The 22138-nt window shown below is 41.7% G+C and overlaps 1 protein-coding gene across 2 annotated transcripts in view; it reads right to left on the bottom strand.

The window, feature by feature from the left end:
• The window catches only part of GLP1R (glucagon like peptide 1 receptor), an 86375-nt gene extending 69188 nt beyond the window's left edge, over window positions 1–17187 (bottom strand). The window contains exon 1 of one of the 2 annotated variants that reach the window (XM_057415406.1): window positions 17057–17187. In XM_057415406.1, the coding sequence (XP_057271389.1) occupies window positions 17057–17152 (96 nt within the window). In that variant the 5' untranslated portion in view covers window positions 17153–17187. Of the gene's footprint in view, window positions 1–16237; window positions 16312–17056 lie in introns of those variants that run through there. The other variant, XM_057415407.1, reaches the window with a different exon arrangement.
• Window positions 17188–22138: the final 4951 nt, after the last annotated feature.

Below are 22138 nucleotides of genomic sequence, written 5' to 3'. Positions count from 1 at the left end.
TGAGAAAAAATACCTGTCAAATTTATCCAGACTAGACTTCTTCCCAGTTTTCCTGCAGTCCCTCTCAGCCAGGGAAGCAGACTATAGAAATGGAGACAAGTCAAGTCGAAACAGAACTTCCTTACTCTAGGACTGCCAAGCAACTTATGAACCACACTATTACTACAGGAATCAGATCAGGCATTCTCCCAAATCTGAATTAGTCTATCATAATGCCTGTTTCAAAAAGACCATATGGTTTCCTCATTTCAGAAGCACAGCAGAGTGAAAATATTATGAGAGACGCCAAGTGCTACAGCAAGTGAATGGGTGACCAAGACGCAAATGGAGTTGTGTCTTCTTGTTTTCCAAGGACACGACAACAATACGGTACTAACTTCAGAGAACCAATGACAGCTATATGTGTACACGTCACATATGGTAACAAAATTAAAAATCCTTCTGTATGCTTAATCCTGACATCTTGCTTTAGTACACTCTTTCCTTGAGCTCGGATGCTTTTGTAGTTTAAGAATTTAAAAAAAAACCAAATCAACAAAAAAAACCAATCCTCAAACATTTCTTTCTGTAGTTAATGTCGGGCCAGTTTATCAAGCATTCTACACCATTAGACTCTCAAACAAACCAGCAATTTTCCCAATGCCCTCTGCAAGTATTTTGATTAGGAAAGAAATGAGCAAGCAGCCTGCAGCCCATTTCAGTACCATGTTCTCCCTATTCCTCTACACTCTTACCTCCATTGCATTAACTTTGCATACATAATATTCAGATACTTAGTCCCTCTCCCTCCCAGGGATCCTGGCACTGACTGCACAAGCTGAATCAGTAGCAAAGGGTCTGTGCATTTGTTCAGCAAGGCAGTCCCACATGCTACCACACTTCTGCCTCCCAACAGTAGCACAAGAGAGGAACTCCGATGCAACAGGTAACCTCTAGCTTTTCAGTTTATCCCTATCCCATCTTCAGGCCACTTCTAGCAAGCTTTATTCTTCATGAAGTGGAAGTGGAGTCTCACAACATCATTGTCACACGCAGGAAATCAGTGGATTTCCTTCCACCCTAAGATTTAGCCCAGAGCAGGGCTGAATCTTACTTCTTGACTTCAGGCAGATATCACAGTCTTCAGCCCTGCAGGACTGCTGTACCAACAGCCAGTTTCAAAGACAGAACCCTCCATGGAAATCAGCCTGTCTCCCCCTGAGTCCTTCTTCCCTTTCTATACTCTCACAGAGGTACATGGAGCTGAAGAGGTTTGTGGGTTAAGCCCCAGAAGAGAACTGCAATTTTATTAATATTAAAGCTGAGTGTACTTACATTTCTTCCTACCCTTCTTTGGAGAGACCTTCAAAAGAGAGGGTAAAAGTGAGCAACAGAAGACTGCTGTTAAGGCAGCAAGCACATTTTTTTTTTTAAGAAAGCAAGATGCTGGATAAAGTCCAAGAGCAGGGTTAAACAACTTCATAAGCCAAGCAAAGAAAAACACTCAGGCAACTTCAAGAAAGCTGTCTAGCCTGAACAAATGGAAACACAGAAGAAAGAGCTCCCCCCCTCCATTCAAGTCAAAATATTCATTTTGACAAAGGTTAAAGTTGTGCACCTTAGCTTCCCCTCATCCAACTCCAATTTTCAAAGCACTGAGGGAAGCGGTGACCATGCAGTAATAAAGCTGAAAATGTAGAGGTCACTTAAAGGCATTAAAGTCATTCCATTAGTTCCATGTTAGTAGTTTCACAGCCACATACTTCCCATCTGACATTAATCTTAAATCAAACAGCACTTGTAGGAACAGAATAGATTCAGAGAGACAAGAGAAAAAAGTTGGGAATTTAAATAGCAGTGGCTTTATTTGACGTGTTTTCTGAGGAAGTCTGCTCTCTCAACTAACTTGCTCTGCAAAAGATTATGGTTTATATCTCAGTTCATCCTGAAGACACGCTTCTGGAACAGAGTCATCTTACGGCATACCTAGTGGCATTTGAAGTGCATAAACCAGCACTGCTGCTAAAAAATAAGTGGCTCCCCAGAGAAAGGCTCTGATTTCTTCCCCCATGCCATGCTCCCCTCTTCTCCGTATGCTGCCATAAGCGCTCATGCCATCACAACGCTGTAAGCTGGACAAGCAAACTCTCCAGGGTAAAATTAAACACACAAAATATTTGAAAAGTATAAGAGGTGCTGTGAAGCAGAGCCAAAAGCAGCACAGCTCAATGAGGTGTAAGTATAATCTTAATTATCCACCACCTTAGAACTAAGAGAAGCCTAAAATGAAGCCCACTACCTGTACAGAAATGTTAAGCTAAGAAACAAATGTTTATTGCTCACAACGCAGCCAACACTTGAGGACTTCAGCTATTGGAGAAATAGCCCTTAAGGTCTTTTCATCTATGCTCATTACTTGACAACTCACAGTTTTTCACCTTTTGCCACTAGGAATGGTACACAGCAACCACAATGATCCTGAGGCCAGAAGTACCAATGATGATAATCTAATCAATTTCTTTCTAAAGCCCCATACTAACTTCCACATCCATCTCACACATGCCATCTTAACCAGAAAACACCACTCAGACACATCTAATTTTGACTTGAAGACTTCAAGTGACTGGACCCTTAGGAAAGCTGCTACTGCGGTTGATTACCCTCACTGAATTCTGCACTTACTTGTGGTCCGAGTTCAATTAACCATACAAATAAGTTTCTTTAAAAGGAATTACCTTGTAAAACATGAAGTATATCACAATAGTTGTAATTAATAAAATGGGACTGATGCAAATAAAATACATCCACTTCCATTTTCCCTAGATAACAGGTTGGTTGGTGATGTTAGACCATTTTTCAACCTTTTCACAATACTACTGGAGGAGTACCAGATTAAACAGCTAATAGATACTAGGGAAAGCAAACACAAATTAAACTTTTCATAGTATTGCTACGATACAGTCCCGTGCTAACTTGGCTCTGGAGCCCTAAGGAAGAGGTCAGACTTCCCCAACCCACTACTGTTAGGACTTAGTTGATTTCGGACAAAGGAGCTAGTTGTCCCTTAGCCCCAGCCTTTTCTGATACTTTAACCTTCATTAGAATTTTTAAACTGCTGGTTTGCATTTGTTGCCATCATTTTTTTTACCTTTTTGTTTTACATCATTGCTGGAGTTACTTTAGCCACTACTTCCAAGAAAGTCATTACAGAAGACAAATACACAGCTAGAAGTACAAGTGACACTATCAGCATTTTTAACACAAAGTTAGAAGTATTTTAGTTAGAAGTATTAGAAAGTTGCTATTATAGAGTATTCTATAATTACAGAATACTCTTTCAGCTTTGCAGCTGCAGATGGTAGCTTACATTTCTTTCTACTTTTCCAATTAGCAGAAGCAATAGATTGGGTAAACAAATCAAAATCTGTAGATGGAAGTGCTGCAGTATCAAGGCTGCAAATCACATCTGCTTTCTAGAGATTGGCAAAAGCTTTTATACCTGACTACCTCACCCAAATATTAAATCTGTCCCTCACAGCTAACAAAGTATCTCATTGACATACTAGAGACAGTAGTCTCTCTTCCACCTTGGGTATCTATCTGCTTTAGCAGCATAGACTGTCAGGAATAGAAAGTTCACTGAAACACCTAAATTAGGTAAATTAGCCACTGTATGTGAAAGTTCTGCTGAAAAAAATCACACCATCCACATGTATGCATACGCACACCCCTCTTACCCTTCCAAGGCATCCTGAGAGTACAGCATTACATGTCACTTGCCTTTTTCATTTCTTGCTGTTGGTTTCCTCTCCCTCTCACTGAGTGTATGTAGAGTCTAGGAAGATGACTCAAAGTACAAGACCCTAAGTGAATTCACAGTATGGAAGCATTAGTAGTCTCCATTCCCTTTCTAACTTTATTGGATTCTACCTAAATTTCCCAGCCATCTTACCTTCCTTTCTTACATGCAAGACACTTAAATTCATTTTTACTTAGTATGTTACACAGCACATCTTAACCCGAGATTCAAAGCTGTCTGAGATGCTCTCGCATTTTTTATTAGAGCACCTTCTAAAAGAAACTCATTACCACAGCTTGTCTCTTCATGTCTTATTACTCTGTCACACCTAGCTCTCAGCAAGCTGAAAGCACTCACCAGTATTTCTTTAGAAAAACAACAAACAAACCTCACAAAATAAACCAAGTTATTACTCATAATTAACTAATAAAATCACAGACTTGAAGTCCTAGGAAGGACTAAGTCAGTAGGTCTGCTAGACCTTTAAGATTTACATCTGGTGGTACATAGACACCACAGAATATGCTGCAATTAAGATTTTACTTCATGAGCCAAGCATTCTTATTACCCCTGTGGAATTAAAAGTACCAAGTCAAAACGAAAGAAAGGTCAGCTTTGATTATATTCTTAGAGCCCACTGCCAAATCGGCTAGAAATGGAGGTACATTAAAAACCTTTTCCTCCAGCAACCTGCAGGAACAGCCTCTGTTCAGGTCACTGTAAGGTGCCTCCTCTTTCTTGACAACCAAGACTTACTCAGATCATGTGAATAAGTTTATGCATGCAAACCTATCTTAACATCTTTCGCACACAACAGTTGCCAATTATTAACATGGGCAAGTCACAAATTCATTAAAATGTCAACCTTTTTACTTCCTCTTTCCTAAATGAGGACTCGGTTATATAGTGTTAAAAAAAAAAAAAACACAAAACAAAAAAAACAACCACCACCAAAAAAAAACATCCCAAAACAACAAAAAACCATAAACAAAAAAAAAACAACCTACACCACACAGGGGGGAAAATGGTGGGTTTATTAGCTTTTGAAAACCAAAATAAATGCCAGTGCTCATCACTGTAACTTAGCAAGGCCCCGGTTGAGTACAGGAACTCCCTAGGCTGATCACTATATAAACAAGTGTTTGGGGGGGTGGGCAGGGAGCAAAACAAGAAACCCAACAACAAAACCAAATCCTAAAAGCCTCACTCTTAACTGGAGCGGGTCAGAAGCATCCATTTCATGGAGTTCAAGGAAAGAAACAACACAACCAAAAAAGGTAGTATCTCATTATGGGGGACAGGAAGACAACTCTGGCCAGAGCAGTGACATGCTCCCTGGAGGAGCTCCTTAGTTGAGCAGCTTTGAGCAACCACACAAACACCCAGGAGACTGGCCAGCTTGTCTGCTTTGTTTCTACTAGAACTTCTAATGGAAAGGACAGTAACCCACACAACATTTCTCTTGTCAGATTACTTGGACCAGAAATGGCCAATAACTTGAGAAACTGCCAGGGTGGAGGAAAAGAGAGATGAGGGGGAAAAGAAGGGAAAGTGATTTAGTGAAGACCAAAGTAGGCTGATACTTTCCATTCCCAGCTATTCAAAGAGGGGTTTTTTTCCACTTTGGATTATAAAATTAAATAAGAGCATTGCAAAACAAGCACTAAGCAGTTGACTCACAACAGCCATGTCGGCTGCCTGTCATCCCATATTTGACAGTGTTCCAAGCTCTCTACAAATTTGTTGTGAAATTATCTTCAGTTATTTCCTAGTAACTCGGTCTGCTGCCCACGCTGCCTCTCAAGAAACTTTTCTTCTGTGCTGATCCCAGCTGTCCATTGAGCAGGATAGAGATACTTTGAACACTGCAATAAATCTGTTTATTTCCAGAGCTTGATTTTGCTCCAAATATTTCCAGCATGACAAAAACAGGGGAAAGAGGGAAGAATAAGAACAGCTATAAATTAAAAACAAACCAAAAAACTCCTGAGACTATAAAGTAGCATCAACATAAAGATCATCATCATGTCAGATGTAATTTAGGGACAACTGAAATTATTTTGAATTCAGGCTTTTTATGCAAGCTCTTTCTAGCACACTAACTGCAAATTTAGTTTCTCTTGATCAGCCAGTACACAGGCTCACCTTCCTCCCTTTCTCTGAAAGGCAGCATATTCATTAATTACCTGAATGCATGAATTTTCTTTAGTGCTTTATTTAAGCATTACGCCAAACAGCTCAGATAGAATGGCAAAGCCAAGATTAAAGAGGACTGTAAGTCTTTCTGTTGAAGACAGACTATACAGTTATTCTCAAAGACAACAGGGGACAGAACAGCAAAGATTAAAGACAGCCTGGACCATGTTGCTGAACCTGAGAACTCTACAAGCAAGAGGCAATACATGGGACAGCCATGAAGGAAACTAATTATTGAAAGCTTGAGCAAGTACAAAGTTAACCTCATGAACTATAAATGATGTTTACATTAGCTTGGTTCTCTCACTGTTACAGCCTTTAAGCTTCCTAAGTAGTATGTGTAGCACCGACTGACAGCTTAGTTTGTTAAACGCCTGGCTCTAAAGAGTATGCTGTTCAATAGTACAAATAATCTTATTAAGAGGTCTACCAGGCAGCTGTAACCCCCCCTCCCCCCCCCCCCCCCCCCCAATCAATTATACAGGAACCAAGAACATTTTCAGAGAAACACAGCCCTTCAACCCCAACTCAATTAAAAAAAAAAAGCTTTCTGTAGCTATTACAGATATTTCCAAGGCAGCTACCATATTAGCATCGAAGCACTCAGACTTGGTAAATTAAGCACACAGAAAAGAAAGCTCATTACTACCACTCCTTCTCCAAAACAGGTATTTGGAAGGGGTCATACTTCTGCACAGATTATAGCAAAACACATGTGTGACAATCATCCTACCTTCGTATTAATACTGAGTGACAACTGCTCCCACTTTCTATGCAAAATGCAAGACAGTACTGTAACCCATTGCACTATTAAATAATTAAAATATATACCTAAAGTAATGTTAATCCCCTAACTCAATTTTTCTAAAACGAAGAGAGCAAGATACTAAAATTTTGAGACTCTAAATCTCTCTGTGCAAGACAGTCAAGGAAAAAGAGCATACACACCTCCAAGCCCAAACCTAGGCATTTCTTGTCACCTATCAGCCACACGGTATTCCACCACATTGCAGAGGGGCCATATGGACACATTTAATAGAAATCTTGAGCCACCTCAGATTCTTTTTTTACCTGACTATTCTAGTCCTTATTCCTAGAAAAAAGACTCTACCTGTAAGTGCAGGTACTATGCAAGATAAAAAAAACAACCCACCTCTAATAAAGAACAACAGCTTGTGAATGAGCCACAAGCTTCAGTCCGGCCAGACTCCTTGCCACCAACAACCACTGTCTTGTATGGCATATCTCCCTTTATCGCTCAGACAAACCGTATGGCAACAACATGGACAGTTTGTTACCTATCTTCTCCTCTTTCCCGTGTGCCGAAGTCAGAGCCTTGACTCCAAAAAGAATCACAACTACTTTTTGTAGCTGAAAGCATGTACTTCCCACCCATCCCCCACACAAAAATTTCAGTTTTCTGTTGAAAACAAGAAGCATTTTATCCTGAACAGGTTTTGAAAGCTTCCCCACAATACAGCACACCCTGCCCCCTCAAAAAAAAAAAAAACCCAGCAAACCAAATCACCAAACAACCAGCAACACAAACACACACAAACCCAGAAAACTCTATTCTCTTCTTTCTGGGAAAAGAAAGAGCATCCTGAAAGATCACCATATAGGTTGAAACAAGAGACTGCTGTTTGCATTTGGAAAGCTTGTGACACCTTTTCGCCAAAACCAAGCAGAAGCAATGAAAGCTACACTGACTCAAGGACTCTTCCACATAAAACTATCAGTCTACAACAGCAATAGCTTCCTCTAGAATTAATATATAGGGATGAGATTAACCCATGTAATCATCTGCCCATTTCTGTAACCATGTTTCATTGCTGGTGCAATCACGTAGAGCCCAATCAGGCGATTATAAGTCTGTTGTATGGAAATGAATTAAATATCTGTACCTTGAAAAAAAGTTTTGAATGGTGAAATACCACATGTAAACTCAGCTCCTAGCTAATTAAGAAGGATGACCAGTGGCAGAGTGCAAAAGAAGGTAGGAGTGGGGAAAAAAATGAAACTTTCCTAGTATCATTTGAGGATGTCCCAACACTCATTTGCCATAAGCAGCAAGGAATTAGAAAAACACATTAGAAAACAGAGCTCCTTGGCTGCTCAATGACCCATCAGCACAGGTAAATTTTTTTTTTTCCATTACAGGGCCAACTAAGTGGCCCTTCTTGAGCAGAGAGGTTAGACCAGATGACCTCCAGAGGTTCTTTCCAACTTCAGCCACTCTATTATCCCAGCCCTGAGACACCAATGTAGCTTAGACATAAAAACAACTAACAACAAATGCAGTTTCAAACTCCAGCTTTGTTTCCTGCCATTTACAACCTTCTCTATTATTGCAAGGCCATTAAGAGTTGAAACATTCTTTTATCCTTCTGTCTCATTAGTAATAATTTTATTCTAGAAAGCTTTAATAGCCATTTTCATTACCATCAGGTGTCTTAATCCCCAAAGAGCAATGAACAATTCAGAACACAGTGAATTATTCTACAGATGTCTCCCATTGCAAGTTTATCCTTTAACTAACAATAGCTGTCCCTTGGAAGTCCATAGGGAGCTAATCTGAATGACACTGGATGCAGGGTTTTTTTTGGTTTCAAGTTTCCTGTGTCAACTTTTAGCTAAATTCAACTAATAACAAGGAGTGCCAAGCCCTACACTTAAAGCACATCTATAAATGCTAAATGTATTGGAACTTAGTTTTCTGAAATACTGCTTGAACAGGATGTTTCTGACCACCTTTATACCTGAATGTCTTCCATACCACATCTGTGATGCTTCATATTTCATTTTGAGAAGTCATACATATTAAAGATTTGGGGCTTTTTGAAAACAGTCTACTACAAATACACCTTAATTTATGTGACATAAAATTTGTAACTACACAGTGTCACTGTAAACAATATATAACAGCTTCCTGTCTCTCATTTTCCAGAGCATACTCTGCTAGCAGAGTCACTGGGTTTAAAAGGAATGGGATCTTTTTGTTATTCTTAGAGTGATGCATTTCAAACAGTACTTGATGAATTTGTCTTCATTAAGAAACGGTACTGAAAAGGGCAATAAATTAGAGGACTCCACAGCATCTGACAACAGCAAAGACCAATAGCTATTTCAAGTAACTCAGATCTAATACTATACCTTTAATTTTTCCCATCTTAAGGAATAATACCTAAAAGTTTCATTTGTTCTGTATAACTAGTGTTGTACCACAGAAAATTTTTATTTGGAAGGAATGGGACTGCAGGAGGAAGATAGAGATTGACCTAACTGAATATCATTGATCAAATGTTACAGAGCTTTCTCATTTGTAACCCATGCCCCACTGTACCAATATCCATTTTAATTATCCATTTTAATCCATTTTAAAGGTGACTTACATGGAAATGTAGGGGTTAGTATTTTACTCATAATGTGTCACATTAAAAACACTCTGTACATTGAAACGTAGCTGCAGAGTTGAGCTACAATGAAACAATTAGAATATACTTTGAGAAGAAAAAAAAAACAATTTTCAGAATGAAACAATACATAAGAATTAATACAGCATCCGGATGCTGGCCAATACCATGAGAAATGCATGTATCGGTAGAGCAGAAAGAATGCAGGACTATTAGCATATAGAAGAATAAGACAGCTGTTTCCTATATCAAAGAAACACATAGACGTTTGTCGCTAACAAAATTCAGAAGAAAGATCAATGCTACATATCCTGAAATATATCATGCTTGATTTTAAAAGGTGCAATCTATACAACCCTTTTGAAGGAGTTTTGCACATCTTTGATTATCAGAGCTCAGTAGACAGCATGGTAAAGCTTGCCATTCCTAAACTTGCTTCAACACATAAGGCATGCTCAAAAGTAGCTGAACCACCTTTCAAAGCACCAGAGAAACACAGCTATGAACAGAGTGGAGCACTCAAGAGGCAGATGTTCTGGTACTTGAGCTTCTTGCCTGCATTTGGCTTGCCCGTGTGCAAGAGCAAGTCACAGTCTAAACTACTCATACTGCCACAAAAAATGTGCTGTCATGTAGGAGGACTGTTCCATAAGCTTCTGCCAAGCACCAGACATGTACCCAATGCAAAAGTCTTGGTGGCCACCATTCCCATTTAGAGAAGAATATATACACAAGAGCTCTATTTGCCTTTCAGCTTTGCCTTAGGCCTGTCACAGAAGTGTGTTTGTTTACCTTTCAGTGTGGCTCAGTCTTCAGACTGATGTGCTGAGCAGCACCAGAACTGCAGTGTCAGAGAGGCTGCCAAAATGTTCTACTCAGAAAAGCAGCGCAGTTTCATAAAGGACCAGGGGAAAACCAGTCTGAACAATAGTTAAGAAAGACGAGTGGATGAGCAGACAAATGCCCCAAGTATAACAAAATCTAGACAGCGCACTAACTTGTGCTCACTTGTCCTTTAAGGAAAAAGGAGGTAGTGAAGAAAGCAGGACACCAGAAGAGCCACAAGCTTCTCAGTCATGCTCAAGGAGTTGTTTACCATTAGCCAAAGATTCTTCCGCACAGATCTTGACTCTTCAGCTGCTTCCAAGGCACAACCAGAAAGTGGGATTATTTTCCTAGACTTCTCCCATAGTGTGGCAGAGAGAGTGCACAGAAGTAGCAACAGAGCAAGGAAAAGGGCAGCAGCAAACAACAGCTGAAACTGCATACCAAGACAAGAATGCAGGATTAAAAAATTGTCCTGAAGGCACTGGGAGAGTAGCAGGGCACATGTATAAGCGAGACAAGGCAAGAACACAATAGGACAATGTGGATGAGCTCAATGGACAGAAGAGCACAAGACAGAAAAATAAGGTAACTGAGAAAGGATAAAACAACTTAGGAAAAAGATGGCAAGAGAGTGAATTAAAAATGAAATGCAATCAATTGCAAGAAAAATAGCAGTCAATACCAGACTGCACCAGGACAGCAATCTATTAACAATCAATTATAGTGAAACAGCAATAAGATGTGGCCAGTAAAATGCCCAGATGAAGGAACTATTCTTTTCCACATGTGTAAACTACAATTTCCTCTACCCTGTTACCATTTTTCAATTGTTCATTCAATTAAATTAAGCCTGTGTCTATTATATACATAGCTGCAGTATTTATGAGCCTATTAAGAAGCAATACTTGAACCTAGGGCAGGGTGTTCGCTCACAAGGCTTTCATGCAAGCTTTTGGGAAAAAGATTCTTATGCTATCGTGTCTGCACTTAGCAAGCTGTACCAATTCATCCACATACATCAGAGGGGCAGTGTCTGTTTGTTTCTTTAAGAAGAAAGGCCATAAAGAGTAAGGGAAAGATACCTGGTGGAAATCTACTCCTGTTCTCCACAAAGATCTGCCACACTGTATTCCAGGAATGCTGTCTGTAAGGCTTACTGAAGCCCTTAAGAAAACTGTAGGGAGTTTTTGTTTGCATGGATCCACATTTACAGCAGTAAGAGTAATCTGCTTTCCTTCAGCAGAAGAGGTGGACTTCCCATGCTTATGCTTACAAGCCACAATGATGATGACTATGCAACCTTGCCTGGAGGTTCTCCTCCTACCTGTGAGGACTGACACACTCTTCACGAGCTCCTCCACATTCACGCTAAAGGACCACTGGAATGCAACAGATCATAGGCCAGTGTAGTTATAAATTTATAAACATCAAGTTTCCAAAACCGAACAAAACGAGGCAAAGAACAGCATTCAGCCACCAGCAGCAAACCTACATTCACCTATCATAAGCTCAAATTTGCTGCATTTTGTATAAAAATATGATGTTTGAAGGGGCTACCTTCTATTTGGCAAGCTAGAGATCCCTAGATACTGTTTACCCCATCCCTCTTCTGATGGGAAGTATTGGATGCCAATATTAAACTCTTTTCTCGGGTAGCTAGGTTAGGGAGAATTGATTTAATTAGAGGAGTTCCTGCCTGATGTTTTAATTCTGCCTCACAAGAAAACAGCATTGTAGGGCTTAAATAGAAGGCCTCTTATCTACGGAGCAGACAACTTCTTTCCTTAGCAAAGACGTATCTGCTATTGTATAAACTTACTTCTGTCAAGACACAGACTAATAGAACTGATGTACTGCACCAAGGAAACTTGAGCAGACAGCCTTGGTGGCAGTACACACACTGGTGTACTGCAGAGAAAGAAATGCAAGAGCTTTTAATGAAAGAAAATGAAAGAAGCCAAACACAAAGATAATAGCTTTCAATTCACCTACAGCACTGCAGAGGAAGCAATCAGTTTTGCTACAGACTTCTACAATTTATAAACTTTCGAAGGCCCTGTGATTTCAGCGATAACAGCTCCTTCTGGTTTTTCCTCTCAAATGACTGATGATCAACGACCCCAGCAAACTGAAGCTCAGTTTAGTTTGACAGGCTAACAGAAACAGGATATGATACAATACCTTTAAAAATCTGTTTGACAGCCACAGAACTGTTTATGCTTCATCTCTCAGGCCCACTGTCACTGAACTTTACTGCAGCTGTAGAGCTACAACTTTTGGAGGATGTGGTCTTAGCTTTGCAAAGCTCCATTACTTCCATCAGTTTGAGAACACAAGTTTTTCTTCTCACAGAAGAGAGCTACATATGCTTCACTGCTGGTAAAGCCATGAAACACGTCCCGACTTGTATCTGCCTACACTTCGTCTCAAGTACTTTCGCACAAACTCTTTCAGACTGCTGCCGAGGAGGGGGGAGGTAGGGGAGGGCAGTAATTGCACTAGAAATAGGGGGAAAGTAGAAAGATTTGTCATGTTTCACTAACTTAAACTTGCCCAGACCACACATCAGGGCTTTAAAACAATGCCAAGGGTCAAGTCATTGTTTCACTGTATGAACTACAGTCCTTTTTTCTCGCCCTTGGAGATGGGATATCCTGACACTCCTTAAGCCTCAAATGTTTTTATTCGCTCCATACAGTTAAGTTTGGTATTTATAACAAGTATCTTCTTTTTAGCTTGTATAATCAGATTTGCTGTGTTAGGCCATCTGGCTTTGTAACACAGGCACTGTCATTAGCTTTATAAAGTTTCTAGAAAATTAAAGCTGCTTCTTAGAAAAAAAAAAAAAAGGAAAGCAAAACAACAACCCCTTCTCTCCCCCACCCCCATTATTTCTTAATACATAAAGGGCTTAGTAATTTAGGTCACCAATTTAATCTGTATTAATTTAGATGACTGTGCTATTAAGTAACTCAAAGTTTTACACCATACTAATATAGTCATGAATTTAAGCAGTCCACAAATATTAAGTTTTTAAGAACCTGGCCATATTCCTGGTAAAGACGTACAATACCTAGAAGCCAGTCAAGTATCCTTTTGTAATAGTTACAGCAAGGTGGCACAGCACCAGACCTTGTCTGTTCACCCTTTCCCCTCCTGCTTTCTATACCATTGCCAGTATGTGCTGCTGAGACTGGTCTGGCACATTTTAATTTTCAGAGTGCAGGCAATAAGAAAACGAGCTCTGTGCAAGCTTTGGGTAGCAGAAAACAGAGAAACAAAAAGAGTAACTTGGAACTTGCAGCCAACCCAAGTATGGAAGGATTTTTGCACAGGTGAAGACCCAGCTCATCACAAAGCAGTCCAAGCCCCCATCCTTGCATGGGGTCACTAGTTTCCAGGTTACTTTTCCATTTGCTTTTCAGCCACACTCTGTAGCCGTTTCCCCACTTTAATGACTCCTAAAGAACACAAATCCACAGGACAGTGGAAATGAGGAGCTTTATCTCAGATCTCTCAGTGTTAGGGTACACAATAGAATACAAGAAGTCAAAACAGGCATGGTCCCACAAGCCCGTGCTGTGAACCACACAGGGACCTCTGTGCTTACTGTCAAGGGCAGAGCACAGCAAACAAATGAGACCACCACTTCACATTGCATCTTTTATTATAGCTTACCAGGATTCAAAGCTAGCACTCTCAGAGAAATACCCAATCCAAGATACCCATGGGTAAAGCAACAGATGCTGCACAACTAGAAGCAGCTTCAAAAGGGTGAGCAAATAGCAGTAACTATATATGCTCCTACAACATCCAACCTAAGAAATCATGCTGTTGGGTTGTAGAAGAGACTAGCAACTGCATCTAAATAAGCCCAAATAACACAGTAGCAATCACGAGCATCAATAACATTCACATCCTGAAATACCATATGCTCTAATTCATGTTGATATTAATGCAAGTGTTTTTCCCTATACAACAGCAATTAAAAAATAAAAGCTGAGGAAAGCAAATTATCTACAACCTTCCAACTAAATTCAGTTGTTTGTACTTTCACCAGTATTATTCACACTGTCACCTGTGGAACAAAAGCACCAGGATAGCTTGAAAACAGAGCCCCCTATCAAGAACTATGGCACAGCTCCTCTCTGCTCTTCACTGACATTTAAACTACTTTCTTCAAGATTATGTTAACAAACTTTTGAGCATAACTACTGGTAGAAATACAAATCCAGGAGAGAACCAGGTGGCAGGGAATCAGCAGCCAGCTGTGTGCCAGCTCTGTGAGCAGCAGGACATTGCTGCTAAAGACCAAGCAGGGAAAGGACAAGGCTTGTCATGAGTAATATGGTTCTGCAGCGCAACCATGTGACCAAGAGCCATGACCAGCTCTTGGTCATTTTACTACCACCAGTGCAGCAAGGAAGATCTAGACACTTATTAAGCAATTTCCAGTGATGCTGCGTTTAAGATGATGACAAGTAAGCAGCACCACCTCAAATAAAAAACCTGGGCCTTTTTTTTTTTTTTTTTTTACTTCTATGTACATTCTCAGCTTTCCCTTCTCTCTCTCCCATTTCTCACTTGTTTGAGGGACTGGGGATAGGAGGGAGAGAAAGGGAAGGTCAAAACAGAACAGTAGTTACAGCACCACTAAAATACTTCCTCCCCCAACTCTGTATCAAATCATTCTGCCTTCCTCACTGTCTTGGCCAGAAGACCTCACAGACGATTGCTATTACCTAGATTTTACTACCCAGTCCTTCCTAAGCAATACTATTTTCAGCTTACTTTAAATATCGCCTTTAACACTGTTTCGAAGTGAACCCAAGAAAAGGCTGACAACAAAAGTCCCGTGTTTTTATATACTTACAACTGAGCATTTTGTACATTTTCTCAGCATATAACAAGCACAACTGCTACTCTAGACAAGTTGTCAGATACGACCCTCTAGTGTCACAAGAGCTATAAAAGTACACATTTTATTGCAAGACTGAAGTCAAAGGATGATCACAGAACCTTTTTTCTTCTTTCATCCTCCGTGCAGTTCTGCATCCAGTTAAAGGAGACTCCTTTGCTGAGAATGATCCTCTGTCAGCCCCATCATTAGTTTGCTCAGTGGTACAAGCTCAACCTGCTCAATGCCTTACCCTGTCAAATAACAACCATGTCCACAGGTAGAGACTCCCCAGCCTCTCTGTGCCCCCATTTCAGTGTTTGATCATCTTCACATGAAGACATTTTCCTGACTGGAATTTCCCCTGATAAAACTTGCACTTGTTGCACTTTTAAGGGCCTGATGTCCATAGCAAAGAAAACAAAACCACCAAAAAGACCCAGAAGCCAATATCTAACACAGCTCTACAGACCTAGATAGGAACTAAATAGATCACCCTAGTGCTGTTCTGTATAAAGCAGTAGCTTCAAAAACTTAGCAACTGAAAAGAAACTACAGACAGTAAACTTGATCCATCATCAGCTTCACTGTCCCTTCCTTCACCTCTGCAGCCCACAAGACCAGCTTTGAGCCTGCCCTTGCTTGTCCCTACAGTAGCAGTACTCATCCTGCTACCTCCAACGCTGTACACCCACCCACACACTCATCTCGATTGCCCCTCTCTGCCCCAAATACCCCCCGAACTGCTGTTAGACTTCTTTATCCACCACCCCTTCCCTCACCCACACCACATCTCGCTGCTCTTCATAAATAACCGTGGGGGTTGGAACGTATCGAAACCGTCAGAGACCATGGGAAGGTTCCTACAGCAGTCAGTTGAGTGACCTGTCCCTGACTGGTACTTGGAAGATGTTGGAACCGGCAAGGAACAAGGACATCGGAACTGGAAAGAGGATGTCGATAAGAAAATCAGGTAGACCTTTCACCTGATGTAACCGCAAGGCAAACACAGATGTGCTTGGCTAACTGCTTGGAAGCATATAAATATCGTGTATCTGTTCAATAAACGATCCAGCTTGCACTCTACCTCTGGGTCCGTGCCTCCATCCTCACAAATAACTATACTTCTCTTCCCCCCTTCCCCGGCCCCGCCTGTGCCGCCTCCTCCTGCGCCTGCTGCTCCGTGCTCCAGCGCAACCGCGGGTCCCACGGAACAGCAAAAACAGGCGGCCAAAGCTGCCTCACCCGGGCGCGGCCAGAGGCAGCGGCACCGTAACTCGCCCAGCGCGCCGGGAAGCAGCGCCGAGCCGAGCCGCGCCGCCCCGGCAGACCTCGGCCCTCACGCCCCCCCCCCGGTGTCAGCAGAAGGGCTGGTTTGGTTGTCCGCTCTCTCCCGCTCCGTGCCTGCCGTGTCCCCGCCAGGCTCGCTCCCATTCACAACCACAGCCCACCGCCGCGACCCTGCTCCGACTTCCCCACAGCACCCCGTCTGTCCCGTGTTATCTCCTTGCGGGTGCGAGGAGGCGTCCCCCGAGTGCCGCGTCCCCGTATCAGCCCATTCTCCGCTTACTCCCTCCCGGCCGCCTCAAGGATAAAACTCATTCCCGGGACCCTCCACGGGGGTGCCGAAGCCGCCCCGGGTCCCTGCCGCGGAAAGTCCCCGCCACCAACCCCGCCGCCGCGACGGCCACTCCCGCGGCTGCGAGTGCGGGCACCCAAAAAGTAACGGATTTAATTGCTAACTCCGCCCCGAGGCGCCCCCGGACACCACGGGCAGCTTCTCCCACAGCCGCATCCCCGCTCCCCGCGGACAGCGGCAATCAGTGCCCCAGCACTGACGGGGGAGCGCGGAGCAACCTCGGGGAGCCAGCGGTAGGAATAGAGAAAACCCAGCAGGCGAGGGTGGCTGACCGCGTAAGTTAGGCGGACGGCGGTGGCACTCACCCGTCTGACGGGGAGGGACCTTCCCGCGGCCGCCAGCAGCAGGAGAGCGAAGCCGAGCGGAGGGGAGACGGACATGTCCGGGGAGGCCCCCCCCATGCGCGGGGCCCCAGCGTGGCTCCGGCTCGGGCTTGGGCTTCGCGGTAACGATCAGTAGCGCCCCAGCCGCCGCTTTTGTAGCGGCGGCGTAGGCGGGGACGGGCCGGGGGCGGCCCAGGTGCGGTGCGGCTCCGCGCCGCCCGGCGGGGTTGCGCTTCAGCAGGTGCAGTAACATGGAGGGAAAGAAAACCCATGAAAAAAAAACCAAGAAAACGCCTTTGCGATCCTGTACCCATCTTTCCAATTTTTATTTTTTATTTTTAAATTATTTATTTTAATCTTTGTCCAAGCTTGGGCACAGCGGTGGCCTTCACGCTGCTCATGACGTCCAAGTTTTAGTAGTTTTTAATAACAGAATGTGCAATTCCCCATTTATAACACGAATTTGCAGAATTGCATGTTAGATCAGAGCTTGGCTTCTAAGTTGAAGTCGGGGCACAAGTCAGTCCTAGCAGCAGTATGATGTGTAAATTCAGAGGATTTAGAATACTTATTTGCCTAACAGAAGTCTCTGAATCTTCTTTGTGCTCGAATCTATTGTTGCTCTTATTTATTCACTTTGCACTCACTAGTAAACCTTCACTAAATCATATATATTTGGCAAGATTATACACCAGAACCTTGAAGAAGAAAACATACAGCACCTAACAGTTTCAGAATAAAAGCTCAAAACTACATTGGGAAAAAGATTTCACATTGGTTTGTTAGATGCTAAAGGAATATAAAGAAGTTAATAGCTTAAATATTAATGATGTGTATTAATTTCAAATACAACACAACATCAAGCTGATGCTTTGGGAATGTAAGTAGTCAGAGTATTGATGCTGTGAGATCATGAAATACCTCAGCATGTAAATTTCCAGGACAGAAGTTACATCTCAACAGAGAACTCCAGCCAGAAAGAATTTGCTACTGGGATTTTATTAACTGAAAGTTAAAAAGATATTTCCTTCAACTTTTCTAAAGTGAGAAAAACAAAGGTTAAAGGAAAGCAGTTAAATACTCCCAGAGAGAAGAGGAAGAACATATGTGTTGGATTGTTACAAGAGATGATCCCCAAAAACCCTAATTTAGTTGAAACCTCAGGTGATGTTTTTTTATGTTGCTCATTGAGATTATTTTTTTTACTATCCCAGTAAAATAAATACTCTGTTCCTGTAGAATAATTATGTCCTGGGTTCAGCAGTAGCAATCATTTTTCTCCTTCTTGGTAGCTGGTGCAGTGCTGTGTTTTGACTTTAGGCCTGGGAACAGAACTGATAGAGATGTTTTGGTTTGGCCAAGGACTTTGTGAGCCTCATGCTCTGCCAGGGAGGAGGGGAAGCTGGGAGGAAGCAGAGACAGGACACCTGACCCAAACTGACCAAAGAGGTATTCCATACCACAGCACATCATGCCCAGAATGTAACGGGGGTTAGCTGGAAGGGGTGGGAGACTGCAGGGTTGGAGGAGGTATCGGTCGGTGCTTGGTCAGGCTGGGGGGGGGGGCAAGTTATCGGTCGGCTGGTGCTGAGGTGTTGTATTCTCTTCCCTTGTTATTTCCTTTATCATTATTATCATTGGTGGTAGCAGTAGTGATTTGTGTTATACCTTAGTTACTAAACTGTTCTTACCTCAACCTGTGGGAGTTGCATTCTTTTCGATTCTCCTCTCCGTCCCTCTGGGAGCAGGGGGAGGGCACAAAAGGGGGGGAAGTGAGTGAACGAATTACCTGACTGGGTTTAAACCACGACACTGCTACAGACATTGCTGAGGACTTAGGGAAAACTGAGAAGAAATGAGAACAGATCTAATTGAAAAAGCACATTTAGCCACAGCAACATCATCTGGAACAATGAAAAGACACTGTAATCTTTAAAGAAATTAGTGATGTCTTGGATTTCAAAGATTTTAACCCAAGCTTAATGCTTCACTTAATGCGATGAAGGTAATGAGACAGGAGAAAAGCCTGCTTATTTTGCCTGACCCTGTATTCGTGGATGTGGGTGTTAAGACACATACAGAAACAAGGAACTTCTGTGGATGTGTGTGTTAAGACACATACAGAAACAAGAAACTTCTGTGGATGTGTGTGTTAAGACACATACAGAAACAAGAAACTTCCGTAAAAGACCTACCTTTCTGTTACCTGCAGTTATCACACATCCTCAAAGGAAGCAATCAGAAAGCATCTGCAATACCAGACTGTTGAAGTACATGACTAGGAAGACTCACAGTTGGCCATTAACTTACCATTATGTGGTTTGACTCCCCCAAAGATATAAGAGAGGCCCCTGCCCAAGCCTGTTCACACCTCACAGGAATGTTTTACTTGAAGCCCAACACCTGATCCCATTTGGAAGTACCTCTGGGTTGACCTTACCTCCTAGCACCTGAAGACTACGCATGTTACATCCGTTTTTAACAAACCAACAAAAACACCAGGCAACTGAGCAAGATATTATCCAGCTTCCTCCAGGCCAGGAAATGGAAACCTTTAAATAAAGAGAAAGAAATCTCTTCCACCTGGATAGCTCCACCAGCCTTAGCTTAGTGCACCTTCTTCACATGCAAATCTCTACTGCTTTCTGTTTGCTGTCTCTGCACCAGACATATTAATTAAGTTTTCCACTTAGGACTTCTGCTCTCAAGATGACTCCCAGCATCTGTGTGCAGCAGAGGGCCAGCTGCTTCTGCAAGAGCTTAATAGGCTCATGTCTCTCTTGAAAAGCACTGTCAGGGCTACAGGGGTGACATATGTCACTTTGGAAGCAGAGATATTTCTTTGGGAAAATTCTGCTTTCCAGAAATAATCAAGGGTAACTCTTTAGGTATGATGATATCATACACTAGTGTTACATACATGAATGTTTTCGGAGGGCAAAAAATGGATCACAGTGAGCTCTGAACAGACACGTTTTCATTGTGCCCATTTAAGAAGCTATTATCAAATTTCAGACTGAACAAATCCTGTTGACTTAAATCACAGTAATAAAAGAGAGGTCATTTTCCTAAAGATGGGAAGGTATTTTTCCAAGAAAGTAAAGTCTTTTTTGTGGGAAATACTGATGAAAGTTGTCTATAAAACCTGGGACTGCTGGATTTCTGTTATATTTATTAATGGTTCTGTTAATACTAAAATTGAACTTGATCTTTCATCAGTGTTAATGTAATAAAAGAACAGTTTGAAGCTTTGTTCAACTTAAGAATTTTATTTGTTGAGGCAAACACCTCTTTTCCTGTAGTTGAAGGACTGCAAATGCTATTTAAGAGGCAGGACTCTAACTTCTCTCTTGTTCCTTTACCTCTAGGCTGGAGCAAACCTCTTAGATGCATGAAGGAGAAGCTATTTTACGGTCACACGGCAACAAAGGGATTATTGTACTCTTATGACCATTGATCATTATTGAACTGATTCACTATATTTTCAAGGCAAAACTGCATTTTGGAAAAGCTCAGTGTCTCTTTTAATAACCTGTCCTGATAATCCATTTCTGTGGGAACAGTGTAACTGGTGGCTTACCATGGGAAGTTCCCATGGGTGAGAGACAAAGCCTGCACAAGGGTTTGTGCACACTGCTACCTGAAAACTAGGACATTAGCCTCATATATGAGAAAGTAACATCCCTGCCCCATGGCAAACTGAATGCTTTGCCTCTGAATGCTTCTGCCCTGACATTTGCTGAGTAACAGACATTTTCCTCAGCTGCCTTAAGACTGATAATGCCAAAGACTGTTGATCTGTTTTCAGTGCAAGTTATGCACTTCGTGCTTCTCCATGACCTGTAATTATTCACTTTTATAAATGTCTTTTATAGCAAGTTTTATGGGACAGAGACATGCAATTCTTGGAAGTGATTGAAGTGAAAATAGATCTAAACTCAGTGAAATTTTATTCCTTTCTACCTTGTGTATGTATATTTGAAGTTGCAGGGTACAGGGTTGCTGAGATTTGGAGAATGAAGAGTTTTAACTAAACTGGTGATTTATATGAAAAATGGAGGGAGTTGCTGCCCCCCTATACAGTGGTTATGTAAGAGTTGCCCATGTGCCTGAAAGGCTGTTAGCTATTGGCTCTTGTGTTTTGTAACTGTTGTGTGCTGCAGCAGTGAATTTGCTTTGACTCAAGTTTTTTCTTTACAAAGCTAAGAGGAAGTGTCAGGAAAGCTCAATAAAAGCTAAAGTCTCTGAGTTGAGGACCGGCAACCTATGAAACTATCCAAATAAATCACTTAAAAATTTGAAATATGTGTTTAGGAAAAGAAGTAGAAGGATCAAAGTCTTGAAATATGGAATGTGGATGGTGTTTGTAAAATTTTAATTCATATAGATAGCTACTTAGCTGAAATAAAAGTTCATCTAAGCTGAATCCTTCTGTAGACCTCCTGGAAAAAAAGAAAAGGTAGCTAGCTCTGAGCAGTATTATGCAAATGAGAATTACAAACACATAAGCTACAACTGCGATTACAAGCACATTGATGTTTAGAAGGGAGATCATCTTGTCTTGGAGCTATGTATACTTCAATAGCTTTGGAGAAACTGAATTGTACCTTGAAACCTTGACTTTGGGAAGTGGGTGATTTACACTTCTTGGTAATACTCAAATTGATCTTACAGTGCTTTGTATCAGAACATGGCTACATGCATTATTTTTAGTTTAGTGCCCATAAGCAGTATTTGTTCTGTTACTGACGTTGCCTGCTCACATGCAGGAGAATGTGCTCAGTACATGAAATATCTCACGGAAACTATCCAGTGCTGGAGTGCAGGGGTTGAAATCACACACTTTTCTATAATGTGTAGTATTGTAGATGCATATTCAGAATGAATGTACAGAAGCCATTGCTAGTTTGCAGTTCTAGACAAAAAGGGCTTGTTTTATGGAAATACATGAAAAGAACAAGTAGTGCTTGAGCAAAACAGCTCCATTTTTCAGCTGTAAAGTAGCATGGCTTGTACACTTTGGGCTGTGTATTCCTTGATGACTACAAATAAATGAGTGCAAAA

The sequence above is a fragment of the Pezoporus wallicus genome, unplaced genomic scaffold, assembly GCF_028554395.1.
Source record: "Pezoporus wallicus isolate ANWC-B61680 ecotype Strahan unplaced genomic scaffold, APGP_CSIRO_Pwel_v1 contig_5352, whole genome shotgun sequence".
Classification (NCBI taxonomy): domain Eukaryota; kingdom Metazoa; phylum Chordata; class Aves; order Psittaciformes; family Psittacidae; genus Pezoporus; species Pezoporus wallicus.
This window is presented reverse-complemented; position numbering and strand designations above follow the sequence as displayed.